This window comes from Lycium barbarum, chromosome 9 (genome assembly GCF_019175385.1).
Source record: "Lycium barbarum isolate Lr01 chromosome 9, ASM1917538v2, whole genome shotgun sequence".
NCBI lineage: Eukaryota > Viridiplantae > Streptophyta > Magnoliopsida > Solanales > Solanaceae > Lycium > Lycium barbarum.
In genome coordinates this window covers 107,625,542-107,648,144 of record NC_083345.1, presented here as the reverse complement: position 1 = coordinate 107,648,144, position 22,603 = coordinate 107,625,542, and the positions used below count along the sequence as shown (strand labels likewise).

Genomic DNA, 22,603 nt, shown 5'->3' with positions numbered 1-22,603 from the left:
TAATGGATTTCTAGATATTGTTAAAGATCATTGGTGTACTCAAACTGAGGGTAATATCTTCTGGGAAGTTCAACAAAAAATGAAAACACTAGTAGAGCTCTGAGCATATGGTCCAGGAACACTATAAGAGATATCTTTGTTCACTTGAAACATCTAGAAGAAAGGGTTGTTCAGGAAGAAGAGAATTATCAGAACATGGCATCTGAGACTAATAGAATGCATCTTCATAAAACCAAAGTTGATATTATCTTATACCATAAACAGGTTGACTCCTTTTGGAGACAAAAGGCTAACCTGAAATGGAAAGTTGAAGGTGATGAAAACACTAATTTCTTTCATTCAGTGGTTAGAGGAAGAAGAAGCATTCTTAATATGCATAGAATTCTGTAAAATAGAGACTGGATTCAGGGTGATAATGAGATTGGCATAGCTACAGTTGAATTTTACCAGAATTTATTTTCTCAAGGAATTGATATTATTGATAAAGTATTTTAAAGAACATTCCTAATTTGATCACCAAATCTGACAATGATTATCTGAATGTTGTCCCAACTATTCAAGAAGCCAAAAAGGCTGTCATTGACATTAGCCCCAATAGTTCCCCAGGCCCTGATGGTTTCAGTGGGATTTTCTTTCTAAAAGCTTGGGAAATTGTGGGAGATGATATGTTTAACATGGTTAAAGCAGTTATTGGAGGCAAGCAGATGCCAATATTCTTCACCAGTACTTGCCTCATTCTGCTACCTAAAGTTGAATCTCCTCAGGAATTCTCTGAATTTAGACCTATAAGTCTGAGCAATGTTACGCAAAAAATTGTTTCCAAGGTGCTTAACAACAGACTGTCTAAGATTATGCCTAAACTAATATCCCCTAACCAGAGTGGATTTGTTAAAGGGAGAGCTATTAGGGAGAATGTCCTGTTGGCTCAAGAAATCATTCATGACATGAAGAAGAATAACAAGGGAGGCAATATAGTATTCAAGATTGATATGACCAAGGCTTATGATAGGATGTCATGGAACTTTATTTGTTCTGTGATGAGAAAGATGGGTTTCAATGAAACTTGGGTGCACACTATTTGGAATATGATGTCCAATATGTGGTACAGTGTGGTTATAAATGGGAAGAGACACGGTTTCTTCAAATCACAAAGAGGAGTAAAACAGGGAGATCCTTTGTCCCCTTCCTTATTTATTATTGCTGCTGAAGCATTATCTAGACTGCTTAATAACCTATATACTAATCCTAGATTTATTGGTTTCTATATGCAACCTAATGGACCTAAAATTAATCATATTTCTTATGCTGATGATGTTGACACCTAATTTTGGCTCGACGTGCTTAAAATTAACGTTTTGGGGGCCCTAATTCGTTAAAGAGCACGAAATACATTTTTTACACATTTTTACACTTTTTCAACAATTTATTGATGATTATCATTATTTTAGGAATTTTCTCAATTTATTATCATTTTTGAAGAATCATTATTTTGCACATGTACAGCGTAATATTACCATTTTTTGTGCAATTAATAATTATTTTTTAATTTTATATCAATACATTTTCATATCATAGACATTAATATTTATATTTTATTCTTGCGTTATTATTTATACATGTATTAAGTAACTATATTTTAATATAGTCCGACAGTGCAGAGAAAATCGGAGTAATTAATTTTTAAACGCAGAATAAAATTAGGTCAAGTCAAGATCTCATCACTTTTTTTTTTTTTTTTAAAAAAGAGTTAATTGAGATGATGGGTTGGGGACAAAGGGGTATGGCTTCATTATTTTTGGGCATAAAAAGGGGTGTTTGTTTATATTATAAGAAAAGGGGGGTTAATTTAATGATGGGATCCAACACATTGGACACACCACGCTTAATTTTTCAGATTTTTGGCTCTCTCTTCCAACAAAAGAAACTCTAAACATTTTCCCTCCTCTCATTTTTTTTTCCACAGCCGCCGCCTACCATCACCCTCACTGCTTATTCCTCCCATCGCCACCACTGCTCTGACCAAACCACGCCGGAGCAGCTCGTATCACCCTCCACGACACTCCATACTTCATTCACTGGTAAAACCCATATGGGATTATCTGCTTTATTTATAACCTTAGTTCTCTCTGCTTTCCTCTTAGCTTAGCTTTGTATGTTGCATACAAGAATGTTCTGTTACTTGTTTATGATACAACTTTAGATAGGAAACCAAAACGAACAGTATAACCTCAGGTTTCAACTGTTGTTGAAATAGAAAGAACACACACACAGAGAGAAACGGACTAAACAAAGAAAAAGAATAAAAGATCATCATCTTCTCCATTTTTCTGTGGTCACTGAAAACCACCGGAAAACCCCCCAACAAAACCACCAGCCCGTAGCTACCGTCCCAATACCATAAAAACACCCGTTTCACCCGTCCATTAACGCCTGAAAGCTCCAAAAAACACATTAATTACCGCAAAACAACAGCTTAAACCACCATCGAAACAGTCTCCTTTTAAACACTCATGTTTTTCGATCGGGTTTCGGATCAAGTCGGGTTTGCTTGTCCATTTTCTGTTCGTGGTTTATAGTTCGGACTACTCTTTGTTCAGCTTGAGTTCAATTAATTGAAGGTTGTTTGGCTGCGAAGGTTCATTCTATTCTTTATTTACCATTTTTTTTTATATCGTTTCAGATTTGGCGCTGTTTGATTGTTGAATGCTTGCGCATGATTCGCTGGTTATTTATGTTATTTTGCTTCAAATTGGTTTAGTGCTTTTTGGTCAGAACTGATGCATAGGAACCTGGATATTGATTTGAATTAATAATGAAGTTTTCACTTTACAGTGAACGTAATAAAACAAAGGGGATAGTTTGGGGTTGGTAGGCAATACATTAGCCTCGTTTGACTGCTTCTGCGTTTTTACTCGCTTTAAATCTCATGTACTTATTTTCGGGTGGGATGTCCCCGAACAAAATAAGAATGTAAAAATGGTGGCCGATGAAGAAATTTCCGTCGATTTCCAAGGCCTTCCATGTACAAAGACGGATTTTTATTTTAAGTTTATTTATTATTTTTTAATTCATCCGATAATTATTTATTTTCTTACTAACATTTTTTATTAAGTCTCATGCAGGTATCTGAAGTTATTTTTTGGAAGATGGCACTCAAAGAAGTTCAAATAGCTTTTTAAATTCTTTGTTTATATATATATATATATATATATATATATATATATATATATATTTTTTTTTTTACATTCTTAAATTATGCAAGCATAAAATATAGTGAAACTTTACTTTTTAGGGTGTAGGCTAGTGGTATTTATTTATGATCTGCTTAGGTGATTTAAATTTTATGTGTTTTAGATAAATTAATATTAGACAGTTATTATTTTTGTAGTTAATATTCTGATAGTTATCATGTTTCGCTAGAGTTTTAATTCAATAGCTTAGCACACTTAAGTGAATAAATAGGGTGATTTGCCTCAATATTTAGGCTTTAGAATGTACTCTCATAATTAATTGATTAGGCGTACATACTTAACTAGTTAAATTAGTTAACTCACTTCGAGTGCAAAATAATTTCATGTCCATTTTCTTTTTATACCTTTGTCACATACCCAAGTTTCTAAGTTGCACATAACCTTTTTTTTAAAAAAAGTAATTATTATATCACATATGTAAAAAATACATATTGCACGATTATTTATGTGAATAGTCATATTAGTTATTCTTTAGTCTAAATTCTACTAATTTTTGTAAGTAATAATCAAGCCTTTTTACACATCCCTCGAATAGTTAAATTGGTCCAGCCGGGAACCACATTTGTGGATTCTGAAGGATGCCTAACACCTTCCCTTCGGAATAATTTGAACCCTTACCTAGAATCTCACTTATTTTCGTAGACCATGTTAAGCTGCATATATTAATAATTTATAGGTACCCTAGTATACCTTAAATGCTAGGTGGCGACTCTGTACATAATTAATTATTTCAGAGCTCCATAAGTTGTGCTTTGTTTAGCCTTGGTAAAAAATAAGGTGCAACAGATGATCTTATCATTTTCTGTGTAGGAAGATCACAACCACTTGAGTTGGTGATGGATTGCTTAAAAAAATATGAAAAGAATTCTGGGCAACTTATTAATAGGGAGAAAAGTTGTTTTATTAAGAATGATAACATCTCCATTAATAGAATTAATATTGTCTCTAATATGTTGCAGGTTCAAAGGAAGGAATTTCTAATAAAATACCTAGGATGTCCTTTATTCCAGCGGAGGAAGAAGATTGAATATTTCACAGATGCTGCTACCAAAATTCTCAAAAAGCTTGGAACATGGCATTGCAAAATGCTATCTTCTGGAGGAAAATTCATATTGATCAAACATGTTTTATCAGCAATGCCAGTTCACCCATTATTTATCTGTCAACCCCCAAAAGGCATCCTTAAGCTCATGGAAAAAATGCTTGCCAATTTCTTTTAGGGCAGCAATGAAGGAAAGACTAAACACCATCGGGTTGCTTGGCATAAAATGTGGCATTGGTATCAGATCCCTTCATGAAATTAATGAGAATTTTGGAGCTAAATTTTGGTGGCAATTCAGGACAAAAGATTCTCTTTGGTCTGATTTCCTGAAAGCCAAATATGCAAGAAGAGTGCACCCTAGTGCTAGAAAAAGGAGTTATACTAAATCTCATTGTTGGAGGAGAATGATGAAAATCAGAGATAAAATAGACCACCTAATCCTATGGAATATCAACAAAGGCAATTCTAGTTTTTGGTGGGATAACTGGACAGGAAAAGGGAAATTAGCTAACTATGGAAATGCTTCCACTTCTGTCAAAGGCATTGTTTCTGATTATATGACATTAGATGGATGGAATATCCCCAAACTCAAAAAAGTTCTTCCTGACAATATTATCAACCACATCCAAGGAATTACCAGAAAATCTTTTGTTCTGAAGGACCACCCTGTATGGACCCCTAGTCCAGATGGAAAATTTTCCTGTAAATGTGTGTGGAACATTATTAGAGATAATCATACCTCTTCTCATTTCAACAAAATCATTTGGCACAAACAAAATTCCCTTCAAAATCTCTTTCTTCCTTTGGAAACTTCTTAAGAATAGGATAATTGTAGATCAGAATATGGGCAAGTTTGGGATCCAAATCCCTTCTATGTGTTCATGTTGCTTAAGTCATCAACAAGAAGATGTGGATCACCTATTCCTAAGGAGTATGATTAGTCAAAGAGTCTGGATATTTTGCAATCATATGTTTGGCATCAGGTTTGGCAATTCAGGAATCAGACATCATATTATCAATTGGTGGATTGTTAAAACATCTAATCCTCTGCAAGAACTAGTCATGCAAGTCCTTCCTAGCATTATCATCTGGCAAATCTGGAAGGCCAGATGTAGTAGCAGATTTGACAACAAACAAATGCAACAGAGAAATATCATTCACCACATTTAACAATGGCTGATCATGATCACTTATAAACAATTCAACAATATTCATCCTTTCCTTGACTAGAAGATTTTCCTAAATATGCTTGATCATGCCAAGACTCATATCGCTTTTGTGATAGTGAAATGGAAAACACCTATCAATGGTTTCTTCAAGCTCAACTCAGATAGTTGTACCAAAGGCAATCCTGGTATTAGTGGTGGAGGAGGAATCATTATGGTCATTTGTGAATGCGTATGCAGAACCTTTAGGAATCATGACAAAAAATATGGCTGAAGCAGTGGCACTTAGAACTGGGGTTGAGTGGTGCATCAGTACAGGCATTAAAAATTTAGAGATGGAATGTGACTCTAAGATGCTCACTAAATGGATTCTGGAAAACATTGAACCTCCTTGGAGTTTAAAGAGCATCACTCAAGATATCCAAAAGAAGATGGAAAATTTTGACAACTGGAGCATCAAACACTGTTTTAGAGAAGGCAATAAAGTAGATGATATTTTGGCCAACTGGGGTGTGAAATGCTTTGAACCTGTTCACATATATAACTTTCATCTTTTGCCTAAGGAAGCTAAAGGAGAATTCAACATGGACAAATTACAGATGCCTTCTTTCAGGAAGAAAGTTCACAAAAACTCCTTCTCTCTAGACAGGAATATGTATGGAATGTACAATTTTGATGTACCTTCATAGGTTATATGAGGACTTGACTGGAAAGGATTTGTCTCCTTTCAGTGCAGTCTTCTTTTTGTGAGCATACTTGAAAGCCTACTAGTCTCATAGAATGAAGTGTGTTCCATTCTTAGTAGGCACAGGGAGTTAGTACTCCACTGTTATGTATATTCTCCTTTTATCTATAAAATGCTTCCATCCTCTCAGAGATGGAGGAGATTGATTAAAAAAAAAAAAATCAAACTGATAATTTGAGAAAAAGATCACCAAACTGAAAAGAGACACCATCTGAAAAAGAAATAAACTCATGACTGCAATCACTTTAGTAGAAGGATGGTGTGACGAAATTTGGCGGGGAAATATGACTTAGTGACAAACCGGGATAAAAAGATTCAATTTTTCCATCGTCAAGATTGTAAGCACCGATATCTCTTCGATCATCCCCTTCAGAGTCTTTAATGAATTATCAGTAAAATATATGTGATTAGGCTTGACTCTTGTAAATAGAGATGAGTCAATGGAGATTGCATCACTAAGGCCCACAAAAATGGTTGAATCTCCCAAGGTGCAAATCTTTGTCAATTTGCAATTTTTTACATCTAACTCAAAGACTTTAAAATCAAAGGTTTCTAACCAATCTTTGCCTTAAGGAAATCGGTTAGAAAATCGGGTAACAAGTAATAGTGCACCGGATAGCTCGACTAGGTAGAACTGAACTGAAAATGTCAGTGGATAAAATATATCATCTTTCAGCCAAACAAGCAAGCGTGCCTTTACAATCGGTGGTTCGGGAATACTAGGAGAAACGTCAAAAACCCATACTTCGCCACACCATGTCACACAATAGAATTGACCCTTATAATAATTAATACCCGCGACTCCACCTTTATTGTTAATGTCGATATGAGACCAGTTGAAGTCTCGAGGTCGCCAAAAAGCCAAACGATTAGAATGTCCATAATAGTTAATCACCAATACATAATCTGATGTAAGAGAAGGACCAGCAGATAAGACAGCTTTCTCCATGTAGTTCCAGCTCTATCCTCGAGGACCAAGATAGGGAAGCTTTACACTGATGCCAGAGAAAGGATGCAACAAGTTCATCACACCGGTAGATGTCAAGGTGCAGAGCCATCCCTTTGATGGAAAATACTCTCGCCCTTTAGCTTCCAGGAGAAACATGAGCGAAACTTTCTTCTTGGAAAGAGAGTAAAATTCTCGAAAATCATCATCTTTATCCGCCAGCATAAGCAATGGAACTTGGGGAGAAAGCACATCGAAATTTTTCTTTCTAGCAGCAGTTTGCCAAGAGGTACAAACAGAACCAAAAGCAATGCATCTTCTATTGCTTTAACACGATTTGCAATCAAAGAAAGGAGATCTCGCGGCAACTCTGGCCAATTCGCCATAGGTTTGGAAGGAAGAGGATGTGAGGTTTTTAGGGCAAGAGAAAAAGAAACTTTGTGTATGAGAAGTTATCTTTTAGGTATCTTGTGTTACGTACCGTGTTAGGGTTTTAGAATTTCTTTGCTTTGTTTTGTTTGGAGGAAGGGCTTGGGGAAAAAGAGTGCAAGTTATAAAATTCTTCATCCATCCTAATTTATATAATTTTTTAGAACGTTTTTTTTTAAAAAAAAATACAACTCAACTCAAATTTAGACAACTTAGTGATATTTTTTTATTATCAAATTAAATTTCATTCATTAGTTTGGATTGGGCTCCTCTCCATTTCCCTTCTCTCCATTTTCCCCAAGTTCTACTTTAGATTAGGGACACATGGCATGGGTTAGAATTAATGGCTAAGATTTAATTGACTAAAATAAGGCCCTAACCATAATTTACATAATTAATAACTTATCCATCAATATATTAAAATATTTTCTCTCTTCCTATTTTAATTTTCCCACACAGGAAAATATTTTTTCTCTTTACCCCGATGATTTCTCCCACTTATTTTTGTTTTCCTACGCAGAAATAGACCCCATTATTCAATTGGTGATATTTTTCATCTTTCTCAATTATGATGCTTACTAATTCACAAAATATAGACCCCATTATTCAATTGGTAATAGTATATTTCTGAAAGAGGGTATAGATTCCTTTCATTTTTCTTTATCCACATAGCAGGGTTGAAAAACCCTCTTTCAAAATCTGAAAGATATCTGCAGCCATGATTTTCGAGTGTTGCAAAAAAAATTACAACAAAAATTGTTTTGGCGCAAAAAGGGAGAAAAGAATGAGTAAACAGATAATAAGCAAAAATATTTTACTGTGTAGGAAAAATAAAATAGCTAGGAAGAGACAAAATATTTTAATATATTTATGGATAAGTTATTAACTATGTAAACCATGATTAGAGCCTTATTTTAGCCAATTAAATCTTAGCCATTAATTATAACCCTTGCATGTGTCCCTAATCTAGGGTAAAACCTAAGGAAAATGAAGAGAAGGTAAATAGAGAGGAGTCCAATCCCTTTAGGATACTTTAATAATTTCTCGCTATCACTAATATATTACACGAACTAATATTAACATCTTAAATTCTGTAGCGAGTTAAAAACCATCTCAGTTTCTTGCCATGAGGAGTTTAAGAGCTGATTAATAGATCCATTATTTTGATTTAATGATGGTAGAAAATCTTCAATAGAACATAAAGCTTGTGACTCAAATCAAGACACAGTAAGCTACATACAAGAAGAAGCACAAACAATTTTTTTTTTTCACCCAGCTTCTGATATCTCCATTGAGACCCGACAAAATTAAAATTCGCACCAAAAAATCCCAAAAAACACAAACAACTTGAAACTATGTAAAAGCCTTGAACAATAAACACCATTCTTGAAACTCTCTAAAGCTTTGAGGATTGGTGTCCAGCTACATTGAGGACAAATCGAAACTTAACATCATTCTTGGCAAGCCTATCAAAGGCTTCATTAATTTTATCAGTTGAAACAACCTCTATGTCACACAAGATATTGTGTTCTCCACAAAAGTAAATCATCTCTTGTATCTCCTTCACACTTCCAATAATGCTACCCCTAATAACTTTCTTGCCTGAAACATTTTTCAAAAAAGAAAAATAAAACGACTTGAATATGACATGTTTTCTATAGTATAATAATTCCAGGGGCAGATCTAGTACCGTTTTACCGAAATCCTGTAATTTTTGCCCAGATCATTATATATATATTAAAAAAGGATAATTTTGGTCCTAAACACTTCGGCCAACTAGTTTAGAAAATATGTACAACATGTATAGGTTGTGTATACTTATACTAAAATATACATATAATATACATAGAATATACATACCTATACACAACATATACACTGATAGTGCATACGTTGTGTATATTTTGGCTATGTTGGTAAAGTATTTGGCCAAACTGTACATATCTGTAACCGTAACCCTTAAAAAAATTTGTCAAACATCTAATGATATTTTACTGTGAACCCAGTTATTATTGTAGTATATTAAGTTGAGGTCGCTGTAGGAACCCGTAAACTTTAAATTCTGTATCCACTTCTGAATAATTCGTGCTGAAATTTAAGAGAAGTCAAAATTATTTCTGCGGGAAATGTTTACCATATATCAAAGGTGTAGCTGGGACTTCAATTGGCTGAGCTGGTTCTCCTACAATTGATATAATTCCATTCACTTTTAGCAGCTCTAAATAAGGCCCTAGAGAATGCTTTGCTGATACTGTGTCTATAACAAAATCTAGACTTCTTCTGTTCCTCTGCCAATCACCAAAAAGAAGAAAAAAAAAAAAGGAAGAAGAGCAAATAAGTAACAAAAATTTTATAAAAAATAAAAGGGGTAGTTTATTGTAGTACTGATGATGTGATGACTTGAAGTAAGTTTAATCTACTTAATCCTTCTAAAGGGATAGTTTATTGTAGTAGTAAAGTAATAAATTAATTATTGTGACAGAAAAAACTTAATTATGCCTATATAAAGTTTAAAAACGTCGAAAAATATTGGTCCGTTCTAAAAAAACACACATGTATTCAACCACATGTATAAAATAGTCATATAAGTATAGATATATGTGTCAGCAACTCAACTTATATAAATATCCATATATCACAACATAAATAAACAAAAAAGGATTATTTTTATTAGAACAATAATGATAACCTCATGTCTTTCAGCGTGAGGCACATCATGGGGGTTCTTTTTAATTTTAGTAAATTAGTCGGAAAATGTGTTTTAATATTTTAAAGTTCTTCCACACCAACATTATTATGTAATTGAGTTTCTGGTATCGTCCTACTATACTTGTGTTTATGGGACTGAATTTAGCATTTTAAAAAATAATAATTGAATTAGTCGGAAAAGGTTTTTAGTTTTGTAATATATAATAATTGAATTATTGTCTATTATAAAAACCAAATTTATAATTTTCTTTAATAAACTGAAAATTGTATGACCAAGATAAAATTACAGCTCAATACTTTTGAGTAATTTGGTTTAAAAAATAGCCAGCAAGTGTGTAAGTTTTGTACATTTATACATATATATATACTATACATATGATATATGTACTATACGTATAGTATACATATCAGTATATAGATTTTGTATATTTAAGCTACTGCCGAAAATTAAGCCAACAATACATTTATGTAAGTTTCCCAAAATTAATCCCCTTTAGAGTTGGTACGAGTTTACAAACCTGCATTTGTTTGAGGTCAGTGCTCAAGATAAAGCCATCAGCACCCAATTTCTCTTTTGCATCTTTTTCTTTAGAAGGAGAGGTGCTAATAACAGTAACATGATGACCAAAAGCCTTTCCAAATTTGATAGCCATATGTCCAACACCTCCTAAACCTATTACTGCCATATGTTTTCCTTGTGATTCAAATAAGTTGCTGTGTTTCATGGCAGTGTATACTGTCAGCCCTGCTCCCATTAGTGGTGCTGCTCTATCCATGGGCAAGCTCTCTGGTATGTGCACTACATATCTACATTTAATTAAAACAATTAGAGAAGAAATAAGGAAGAGAAAAAAAGAAAATTAGAAGGAACACCATTAGATATTTAGATTATAACATTGTTTATGGTGAGATAGCCAATTTGCGCCTAGTTTGTCTATTTCACTGAATACCTATTACCTTTCATCAACACCCACCAAAACTTAGACAGATGAAAAGAAATGATCTAATATTTTTTGTTTTTACTGAGAGTTAAACACTGATTTCTCGTGATTTTCATCCTATATATTGACTACTAGGCCACACCAGGAAAATTTGCACCGTATAATTTTTAGGCTACTGTTTAAATTATTCTTTTAGCCTAGTAGGTGAAATTCTTCATTTGAAAGTAATTTGATGAACTCATTTTTTGACTAGTAGGCCTTTTTCATCAAATTACTAGAGGATGAGTAAAAAAAGCCATTTGTGCAAATGTCCAGTCACTCCTTCCGGTGCAACTAGATATGTAACATCTTTTAAATAGCTAGCATAACTTCTCTTGTATAGTTATTTGAATATTGTGATGCATTGATGTTATTACTTATTATGGATCTAAATCCAACACTACTAAAAAAAAAAAAGGAAGTAGCGACAGACAAATTCTGTAGCTAAACATATAGAACTTTCGTCGCTAATCCTATTTAGTGACGGATTAGCGACATAATATCAAAATATTCTATCAACTACGAGCGATTTAACCACAAATTAGCGACAAGTTCGTGGGTGTTTCCAAGTTCCAACTTTTTTTTTTCTTGTTCAAAGATTTTTTCTTTATCTAGCCACAACATTTAATAAAAGTTACTACTAATCAAGTTGAGAAAATATGCAAAATGGTAAAAAAGTGAAGATCTAAAGCATAATTGGACGTCATACTTCATTTTGTCCAAGTTGTGCACATTAAGATATGTTGATTTCTTGTTACCTGTGATCTGCAACCAACATTGTGGAGTAACCACCATAGGTAGGACTGCCATCCCAATGAATGCTATTATAGACAGGTCTCATATGATCACAGTAATTCTCCTGGAAGCTCTTGCAAAGTTCACAATCCAAACATGATGCTGCTACATATCCAACTCCGACTCTCCCCCCTATCTTGAAGTTTGAGACATTGCTTCCCACCTTAATTACAATTCCAGTTATTTCATACCTAAAATTATATTACAAATCAGAGTTTAAGTTCTATGTACTGATGATGCAATAATATAGTAAAAAGTATGTCACTTATAAGATTTAATTATAGGTAAGATTTCTATGCTAAACATCACTTGGTAGCCTGATAAAAGTGGTAACTAATCCACTACCGCAGATAAATTTTGTACAGCCAATGTATATTACTAAAATAGGCCATACAAATGGGCAAATAATTAAGCAAGGAAAATTTTCAGCTAAGTGCTCAACTATAGATCACTATGAAGTATAACCAGATTTTCAGAAGAAAAATAAATTGAATAAATTGTGAGTAGACCTCGGGATGACTCGTCCGCGATTTCTAGTATAGTTCAATTGAATCATAAAGGACTTGATACTTTGACAAATTACTTCAAGTGAACGAGTCAATAATATTTTCAGATTTTATTATACCGGCTAGGTGGATCCAGGGTCCAACAGCCCAATCGATTATGAATCTATCTCCTAGCCATATTATCCTTTTTGTCTCAAATCATACAAAATTTTACTTCTAAAATAAGTATGTGTTGTTGGGGTGGGTTGGGGGTCATTTGCATGAGTTATTGGAAATATACGAACAGTCTAACACTATATATATATATATATATATATATATATATATATATATATTATAGTGTGATGATTATTGTGCAATAAGTTACCCGGGAACAATAGGATAGGCTGTGTTGCCCCAATCATTCTTGGCAAAGTGCACATCTGTACGACACATCCCACAATACAATATCTTGATGGTCACATCATCAACTCCATTTTCTCTACAACTCGAAACAATTGTTAGAATTTCCAAAAACTAGGAAAACAATATTGTTGAAGTAATTAATGGTAATAATGTACTAATTAAGATATATTACAAACCTTCTCTTGAAGATAAATGGTGTCAACTTGCCAGAGGAGTCGTGAGCAGCCCAACCAAGTGCAGTTTTTGTGAGCTTTGGGGTTGATTTAGCCATTGGAGAGATGGCAGGAGTTGCTATTAGAGCTTTGAGTACAGATGGAGAGAGTGGCATTTTGACAAGGCTTTCTATTTTTGTAGTGGGTTGGTTTTCCGAATGAAGAGGGGACCTTTGTCTTAATTTATAGAGTTCTCATTCCTATTCATATCGACAATATATTCTGTTTTTGTGTTTAAGTTCTATATACTGACCGCAGTGCCGAAGTCGGGATTTTCACTAAGGGAGTTCAAAATATGAAGAATAAACACACCAAGAAGTCAAGGGGATTCAAAAGTAACTTGTATATACAGTGTAATTCTCTGTCAAAGGGGGTGCGGATGGACTCATTTGCCTCTACCTGGTTTCGCCCCAGACTGGCAGTATAAAAAATATTTTTCAATCAAGTTACTTGTTAGGTAAATATATGTAAATTTCTCTTTTGATAATCTCGTAAAAACGGTAACTAACCTTCTATCGCAAGTTAAGATTCACTAAAAGTATAAAAAGATCTTTACCCTATCTGTACACCTAACGAAGATTCACGTATAGTTTTTACGCTATTAGCTAGTGTAAATTAACTTGCTATAGCATATTGTCTGCCTTATTTTTCGGGTAACTGTTTATCCTATGGTTAATGACTTCTATAATTATCTTTTAGATAACTTAATAGTATAAATTTATACTGCGTTAACCTCTATGCACCATTAGGAGCCTGGTTGGATTCGCTTATTTTAAGTGCTTTTAAATCGAAATGACTTTTAAGCACTTTTGTAGTGTTTCAGTAAAATAAAAAAGTACTTTTAATCACATGTTTTTAAGCCAAAATAGTAAACATAAGTCAAAAGACATAAGCTAGAATCCTAACGACTTTTGACTTATAAGTCAAAAGCCATAAGCCCATCCAAACAGGCTGTAGATAGCTAACTGTTTTGATATAATTGAGTAGACCTACAGAGTAAAGATCTAGTTTGCAACATATAGCCCTGCTAGTAGGTGAAATAAATGTGAATTGTGAGACATAAAGTACTTGCAATCTCATCTTTATATTCAGATTTAAAAAAATTTAAGTTTATGTTTTTGAGCTTAGAAAAAACAGAAGAAGCTAAAAATACATAGTTTGCAGGACACATATGAAATATAACCTAGTGGTATTCGGCATGGATCCAAGATACCACTATATCTAATCCTAGGATTAATTATCAATTTCTTTACCTAATCCTCGTTTTAGGACGTGCGCTAGTCCGAGGGAATAATACATACTAGGCGTGTACAAAGAAAATAGATAAACCGAGTCAAATTAATCGATAAATCGAGTCAAATCGAGAAAAAAAAAATCCGATTAATGGTTTGGTTTGACTTGGTTTGGTGTTGAAAAACAAATCCGACCATAATTGGTTTGGTTTGGTTTTAGCTAAGAAAAAAAGTCAAACCGAACTGAACCAAACCAACGCGACATTACATGTATTCAATTTTTTTAAATATTTTATAAATAAAAATATTTATTTGTAATGTATTTTATAATTATTTCTTAAAGTTTTTTTTATAGTTTTTTGCCTTTTATCATATTATTTCAAGCTTGAACTTAGAATTTTGAATGTCAATAAGTTTTATATCCCATGGATGTTAATAACTCAAATAAAGTTTAACCAAAACCAACTCAACACTAATGCTAACAAAAGAAATTCAACTCTAACACTAGGAATGACAATAATGTTGGAAATATATTCTTTAGTTTTGCATAATTGGTTTAGAGAGTGAAAATACATAAATGATTTTTTTTTCTTTGTCCTGTAATTAATACTTTTTAGCCGTACTTATTTTATCATGACTTAGTATTTTTAGATTATGGTCATTTTCTTTATTTTCTTATTAATCAACAATATTTATTTAAACCGATTTTATTATCTTTTTTGTTGAATATTTTAATACAATATCATCACTCATTTCACATTTTGTGTTATTTGCTTAAGAAACACCTTAATTATATAGTTGTATCTTACTAGGACTAAAGAAATATTTGAAGTAAAAGCTATATGTTTTGTATGAAGACTTTTCCGGAAAAAAATCCAAAAAACCTGAGAAAATCGAATAACCCGAGAAAAACCGAAGTTGAACAACCCGAATTTTATTGGTTTGATTTGGTCTATAAATTTAAAAACCAAACATAATTGATTTGATTTGATATTTAAAAAATTCGAACCAACTCGGTTTATGTACACCCCTACATTCTGCTAGTTGCAGAAAACTATAGTCAAACAAAAGAATCTAAAAATAAATTTTATTACTATAGTTTATAGCTGTTCTGATGCCACAGAGCAAGTGGTCTGTCCTAGCCATTCAAAAAAAAAGAAAGCTCCTGTGTGAATTGTGATATATTATTCACCAAAGACTTTTTTTTTTTTAATGTCATTCAGCAAAGACTTGTAGACATCACAAAATTAGATCATTCTCCGTGGATGGTTACCATGGTTTGGTGATTGTCCGATAATAACTAGCTAGTATGATTCGATTTTTTTTATTTATCAAACCAAATTAATTAGTTATTTTGTTGGGTTTTTCATCCAAATCAATAAATTCTTTTTTCCCCGTCGATTATGGCAAACTCACCTTTGGTTGTGATTTCTCTATATAGTACGTAGACAGGGACTATGAGAATCTCATTAATTCATTCATGTGCATCACTAAGTAGATGACAAAGCATTTAACTATCTAAAAGATTCATAGTTACTTCCACGTGTGCGTCCAAATATTTCTTCGATCCCAGTTAAATACAACAATATATTGTGCTTTTCAAAAGAAAAAACACAAAAGTTGAGAAGAATTATGACATTATGCTAAAATATAGTGTCGCCAACAGTAAAGCTAATGAAAATCCATAAAACAAATATTGTTAATAAGAGTAATGGAAATGGACATAGATTGATTTTGATTTAATTTGAATAATAGACATCTATGAGCTATAATTCTATAACAGACTTAGTAAACCATTCAAAATTGTAAGTCCAAACCCGAAATAACATGTGTTTTAAACAAAGATCATGAAAACTTTTAAGAAATACTTTCAAATGACACTATAAAATATTTTTAAATATAAAATAATTTAAAACATTATATGCATATAGTGTCAATTTAGTTTGATTTCGATTTGACATTTTTTAGTTAAATCAAACCAAACCAAATCAATTATGGAGGAATTTTTTTTCTCAATATCAAATCAAATCAAACTAAACAATTAGTCAGTTTTTTTTTATCAATACCCAATTTATCGATTCAATTTGATACGATTTATCAGTTATCTTTGGATACCCTAGTAATCATAACAAGGACAAGTAAAGGCAGACTTTTCATAGTAATTCTGAGCGTAGATTAATAGCCAAGCCTACTCTTTTGTGTTTGTCAATCTGTATCCCATTCTGTAACTATAATTTTCTTTGATCACAGATCAACAAGTGATCCGTACTTTGTCCCCCTTCCGTCATAAGGCTTGGTCTGACTCTGAGAAAAGAAACTCCTGTGTTTAGATCCACAATATTAGGAAATTTGCCAAATTCAGTTCTGACTATAGTTGCAACCTATCTCATAGTTGGCTGCCCTCGATCACAAACTAGAAATTTTGCAAGATAAAGTAAAGAAGGAATTTTGGGTCGGTTAGGTTCAAGGTATGCCGGTTGATTGAAAAAGAAAGTCAACTTTCAAGATTCAAGAGGCCCCGGACTCTCCTAAACTTGGTGAACCCGCCATGCTTGTTGTAATAACATACTTTAGTTAACATAAAATTTAATTATCAAGTCTATTCCAAAGCATCACACTACCAATTACTAACCTCTAAATTGACCACGTGGATGGACGGACGGCAGTCAACTGATATAAACAAGGAAGACACATTTAAAAGAATGAGACAATCACGTACATGTGCAGAACTTTAGATGAATTCCTTTTTGTCTGAATCATGTTCTTATTATAGTTGATGTTATTATATGTTAAGTTCAAGTCTTCCTCTCTTGCCTCTTTTAGTATTTTGTTGAATTTGTTATTTTTATTTCAGAGCTGCTATTGGAGTAAAGCCAGTTGCTGAATCATCCTACATCTAACCATTCTCTTTTGTATTTCATACACTATAGATGACATTAAAAGCAAATATATCACCAACCTATTTGTTTAGTCATGTGAATAAGAGATTATTTCGGCCCCCGTACTCCGAGCTAATTCCAAACCTGTAATCATAGCCTCATACTCGGCTTCATTGTTAGTCAATTTAATAGTTCTAATCGACTGTCGAATGGCATCCCAAGCGGGAGTTCTAAGGACGATTCCTAGCCCGGAACCTTTGAGGTTCAAGGCGCCGTCCGTGTGTAACGACCAAATACCCGAAGCCTTTTTCGAGGTTAGCAGCAGTTCTTTTTCAACATCGGGGACCAAAGCCAAGGTAAAATCTGCCACAAAATCGGCCAAGATTTGGGACTTAATGGCCGTCCGGGGTTTATATTCGATATCATATCCGCTAATCTCTATGGCCCATTTGGTTAGTCTTCCCGACAATTCTGGTTTATGCATGATGTTCTTTAGAGGGTAAGTAGTCACAACACATATCAGATGGCATTGAAAGTAAGGTCTGAACTTTCTAGAAGCACTTACCAATGCCAATGCCAACTTTTCAAGATGGGGATAACGGGTCTCTGCGTCTCCTAAAGTTCTACTCATATAATATATAGGGAATTGCGTACCTGATTCTTCTCGGATCAAAACACCACTTACCGCTACCTCGGATACGGCAAGGTAGAGAAACAACTGTTTGTCCGCTTTTGGTGTGTGCAGTAAAGGTGGGCTGGACAAATACCTTTTAAATTCTTGCAATGCTATTTGGCATTCCGGTGTCCAAACGAAATCATTCTTTTTCCTTAATAAGGAGAAGAAATGGTGACTTTTATCCGAAGACCTCGATATGAACCGACTCAGCGCTGCTATCCTTCCGGTGAGTCTTTGCACTCCTTTGACGTTATTTACCACCTCAATATCCTCAATGGCTTTGATCTTGTCCGGGTTAATTTCAATTCCCCGGTTGGACACCATGAAACCCAAGAATTTGCCTGACCGGACGCCGACGACACATTTCTCCGGGTTAAGCTTCATGTTGTATTTACGGAGTACATCGAAAGTTTCCTGCAAATGCTTTAAATGGTCTTCTATTTCCAGGAACTTGACTACCATGTCATTAATATAAACTTTCATTGTTTTTCCTATCTGTTCTTCGAACATCCCATTAACTAGGCGTTGGTAAGTTGCACCGGCATTTTTTAATCCGAAAGGCATGACATTGTAACAGTAAGTCCCGTATCGGGTAATAAAGGATGTTTTCTCTTGATCCTCCAAGTGCATCCGGATTTGGTTATACCTGGAGTAAACGTCGAGAAAACTCACCATCTCATGCCCGGCGGTCGCATCGATCATTCTATCGATGCAAGGCATAGGAAATGAATCTTTCGGGCATGCTTTGTTTAAATCCTTATAATCAACGCACATTCTAAATTTATTACCTTTTTTTCGGCACCACCACTACGTTAGCTAGCCAATCCGGGTATTTTACCTCCCGAATAAAGCCTATTTTCAAAAGATTTGTTACCTCATCCTTTACGAAGGCGTACTTTGGTTCTGCCATAGGCCTCCTCTTTTGGTTCACTGGGGGAAATCTCCCGTCGAGGCTGAGCTTGTGGGTTGTTACTTCCGGTGGCACATCTGTCATATCTATATGGGACCATGCGAAACAATCGGCATTAGCTTGAAGAAACTTATTTAACTTGTTCCTGAGCTCTGAGGTTAACCCCGTGCCCAGGTATACCTTTCTATCCGGTAGATATTCGAATAAGATGACTTGCTCCAGTTCCTCCACTGTAGACTTGGTTGCGTCCGAGTCATCTGGCAAGACGAATGATATAGGTACACCGAAATCATCTTCTTTATACCCCAGGTCAGACCCCTGCTGCTCCGTTGTCGAACCCGTACACTTTAGTTGCTATTTAGAGTCCTTGCCACCGATTGACTCATCCTCTTTTGGATCCATTTTTTTGGGAATGAGTGGCGTTTCCTTAACCGCGAACATCTGCCTTGCAGCGAGCTGTTCTCCTCGGATGGTTTTTACCCCCTCCGGTGTTGGGAATTTCAGCAGCTGATGTAATGTCGAAGGGACAGCCCTCATGCTATGTATCCACGGCCTTCCGAGCAAAGCATTATACTTCATGTCTCATTCGATGACATAGAACACCGTTTGCTGAATGGTGCCATCAATGTTGACCGGCAAAGAAATCTCCCCCTTCGTGGTTTCACTTGCCTTATTAAACCCACTGAGGACTCGAGCCACCGGTACAATCTGATCGAGTAGTCTCAGTTGTTCGACCACTCTCCACCGGATGATGTTGGCCGAGCTACCTGGATCAATCAAAATACGCTTGACTTGTGATTTAAAAATAAGAACAGAAATTACCAAAGTATCATTGTGCGGTTGAATGATGCTTTCTGCATCTTCATTGCTGAAAGAGACGGTACCCTCGGGCACGTAATCTCGGCTTCGCTTCTCGCGTACAACGGAGACCTTTGTCCATTTCATCACCGGCCCTCGAGGGGCCTCTGTACCACCGATTATCATGTTGATTACATGCTGAGGTTCCACTGGTTCATCCCGCTTGTGGGATTCCTTTTCCTTGTAATGGCTTTTAGCTCGTTCACTCAGTAACTCTCGAAGGTGGCCATTTTTTAGTAACTGAGCTACCTCCTCCCTCAATTGGCGACAGTCTTCAGTTCTGTGCCCATGAGTTCCGTGGTACTCACACATCACATTCAGGTCCCGTTGACCGGGATCTGATCTCAATGGTCTCGGCCATCTTGCTTCTGCGATACGACCTATGGCCGAGATGAGCTCCGAAGTATTGATGCTGAAGTTGTACTCTGTTATCATCGGCAGGTCTTTGTTGGTAGCCGAACTCCCGACATCACTTCTAAATGATAGACCTTGACTGTTCGACGGGAGCTCGATCCGTTTATCACCATGATCGGAGAATTGACTGGGACCAACCCTCGATTTTTCCCGACCTGAAGCTTGGCTTTTCCGAATGAGAGTACAACCAATACCTTTCCCTCGATGGTCTTGACTCCGACTCGTAATTTTTTCTCGATCTCTCAGAGCTTTTGCTCATTTTTACGGGTCCCGGGGGAAGCTCGAGTTGTTCATCCTCTACCCGAATCTTTGATTCATACCTGTTATGAATGTTGGCCCAAGTCACAGCTTCATATTCCAACAAGTTTTTTTTCAGCTTGAATGAGGCCGTCGAGCTTCGAGGATTAAGCCCTTTGGTAAAAGCCTGTGCAGCCCATTCCTTCGGAACCGGAGGGAGCTCCATCCGTTCCCCTTGGAAACGGTTCACGAACTCCCGTAGTAATTCATCGTCCCTCTAGGCTATGCGTAAGATATTCGCCTTCCGGGCCTGCACCTTCTTAGCCCTGGCATGGGCCTTGATGAACGCGTCTGCCAGCATTTCGAAGGAAGTGATTGAATGCTCGGGCAGATGGTCGTACCAAGTTAAAGCTCTCTTTGATAAGGTCTCCCCGAACCTTTTCAACAACACGGACTCAATTTCATCCTCTTCGACGTCATTTCCTTTTATGGCACAGGTGTATGAAGTCACGTGCTCTTGTGGGTCCGTTGTGCCGTCATATTTCTGGAAATCCGGCATTTTGAACCTCTTCGGGATCAATTTTGGAGCCGCACTTGGAGGAAAAGGCCTTTGGATATACCTCTTCGAATCCAGCCCCTTTAGAATAGGCGGAGCCCCCGGGATCTGGTCCACCCGAGAGTTATATGTTTCCACCCTCTTCTCAGTTGATTCTACTCGCTTCGCCAATGTTTTGAGCATTCTCAGAACTTCGGTGGATGAACCAGCTCCGGACCTATTACTCTCGACCATCCGTGTTTCGTCCCTTCTGGGTTCGGCGACACCTTTCCCGGGGCCGTTTCATCATTTTTGCTTTGCAACTGAGCTATTGCGACTCCTTGTTTGGCAATAGCTGCTCTCTGTTCCTGCAACATTTCAAAAATTAAACGTAAGTTAATCTCATTCGGGGTATCCGGCACTTTCCGGCCTTGCGCCTGGAACAAAGTAATTGAATTGTGAGTATTTAAGGGATTAGTGGTCGGCTGGGCGTCATTCTTCTGGTTCACGGTGTTCTGCCGGTTGAGGCCCTCCCTCAAATCAACGGAGTTTGGGTCAATGGGATCTGCTGGTAAGCCCCGTAACCCACTGTTCTCATTTTCGGCCACAATCTCGTTGTTGTTGACGTGACCAGATTGTCCACTACTTGACATTTGGTCCGTTTTCACAGAGGTGAACAAAAGATTTTTTAATCTTAACGGGTAAGAGATAGAAGCTAAGATTAAAAGACCGCTATTATCCTAGCCCCACGGTGGGCGCCAAACTGTTTACCCCGAATTTAGGTAATCAATTGAATTTGTAAGTGAGGTATAGGATATGTGGATAGACTTTAATCTATTTTTGGTTTATGTGGAATATATTTATATATATGAACTCGTGTGCAATGGTATGTGTGTATGAATATATGCATTAATAACTTGAATAAATACGTTGCTATGTATGATTAAGTTAATGGTATTAGAAGATTAAGCTAAAGACAACAATATTCCACTGATTCCGGACAAAGAGGAAAGATATTTTGATTTGCTATTACAATGCTCTAGATCTCAAAAGCTAGCCTTCAAAAGTAGGGAAATGCCCCCCATTTATAGTTTTGCCTTCTGGGCCTTGCATACAACATAAAACCTTTTTAGAATAAAGAAAATCTAAAAGGATAAGGTTGGGCCGTACGGTCTGACACCCGTACGGTTGTCGGTACAATGTGACAGAACGATGTTGACGCGTGACAATTTTGCAACTGATTAACCAGACTAACGGCCACGATCAACTTGGTCATGATGAAACCAGACTAACGGCCACGATCAACTCGGTCATACTGAAACCGGACTAACGGCCACGATCATCTTGGTCATACTGAAACCGGACTAACTGTGATGCGGAGTTTGGTCCGGGTATACCGGACTAAACAGATTTGTTTCACTTTTCTCAGATCAGCCGCAACTGGTGCAATTCCACCAGTCCGAAGGGAAGACTCGGTACTCATGCCTGTCTCTTTTTATCCCCGGTCCCCGGTCTCACCGGTCTTGCATACATCCGGTTTTTACCGTATACAATATAAATATAATTTTGTCACTTTATCGGTATATTGAAATTCAGCGACCATATATGAGATAAACTACAACATAAAGCATAATCGTAAAAGATTTAGATTCTGTGAATAAAGAACACATAACTCC

At 35.8% G+C, this 22,603-nt stretch overlaps 1 protein-coding gene across 1 annotated transcript; it reads right to left on the bottom strand.

Moving 5' to 3' along the window:
- Window positions 1-8,796: 8,796 nt before the first annotated feature.
- Window positions 8,797-13,317, bottom strand: LOC132611392 (probable cinnamyl alcohol dehydrogenase 6). Its single transcript, XM_060325832.1, has 6 exons — window positions 13,151-13,317; window positions 12,937-13,050; window positions 12,027-12,254; window positions 10,807-11,095; window positions 9,714-9,867; window positions 8,797-9,181 (listed from the first exon to the last, which is right to left on the bottom strand). Exons 1-6 carry the CDS (start codon window positions 13,300-13,302, stop codon window positions 8,976-8,978), a joined length of 1,143 nt encoding a protein of 380 aa, XP_060181815.1. The 5' UTR covers window positions 13,303-13,317; the 3' UTR covers window positions 8,797-8,975.
- Between the last annotated feature and the right edge of the window lie 9,286 nt (window positions 13,318-22,603).

What these genes read in the sequence shown, in the direction of transcription:
- LOC132611392 (XM_060325832.1), bottom strand. Translation starts at nt 13,302, where the DNA reads ATGCCACTCTCTCCATCTGTACTCAAAGCTCTAATAGCAACTCCTGCC. An exon ending in GCCTATCCTATTGTTCCCGG is followed by an intron (nt 12,255 to 12,936) that starts GTAACTTATTGC and finishes ATATAATTTTAG; the next exon opens with GTATGAAATAACTGGAATTG. An exon ending in AGCTACACCTTTGATATATG is followed by an intron (nt 9,182 to 9,713) that starts GTAAACATTTCC and finishes AAAATGTTTCAG; the next exon opens with GCAAGAAAGTTATTAGGGGT.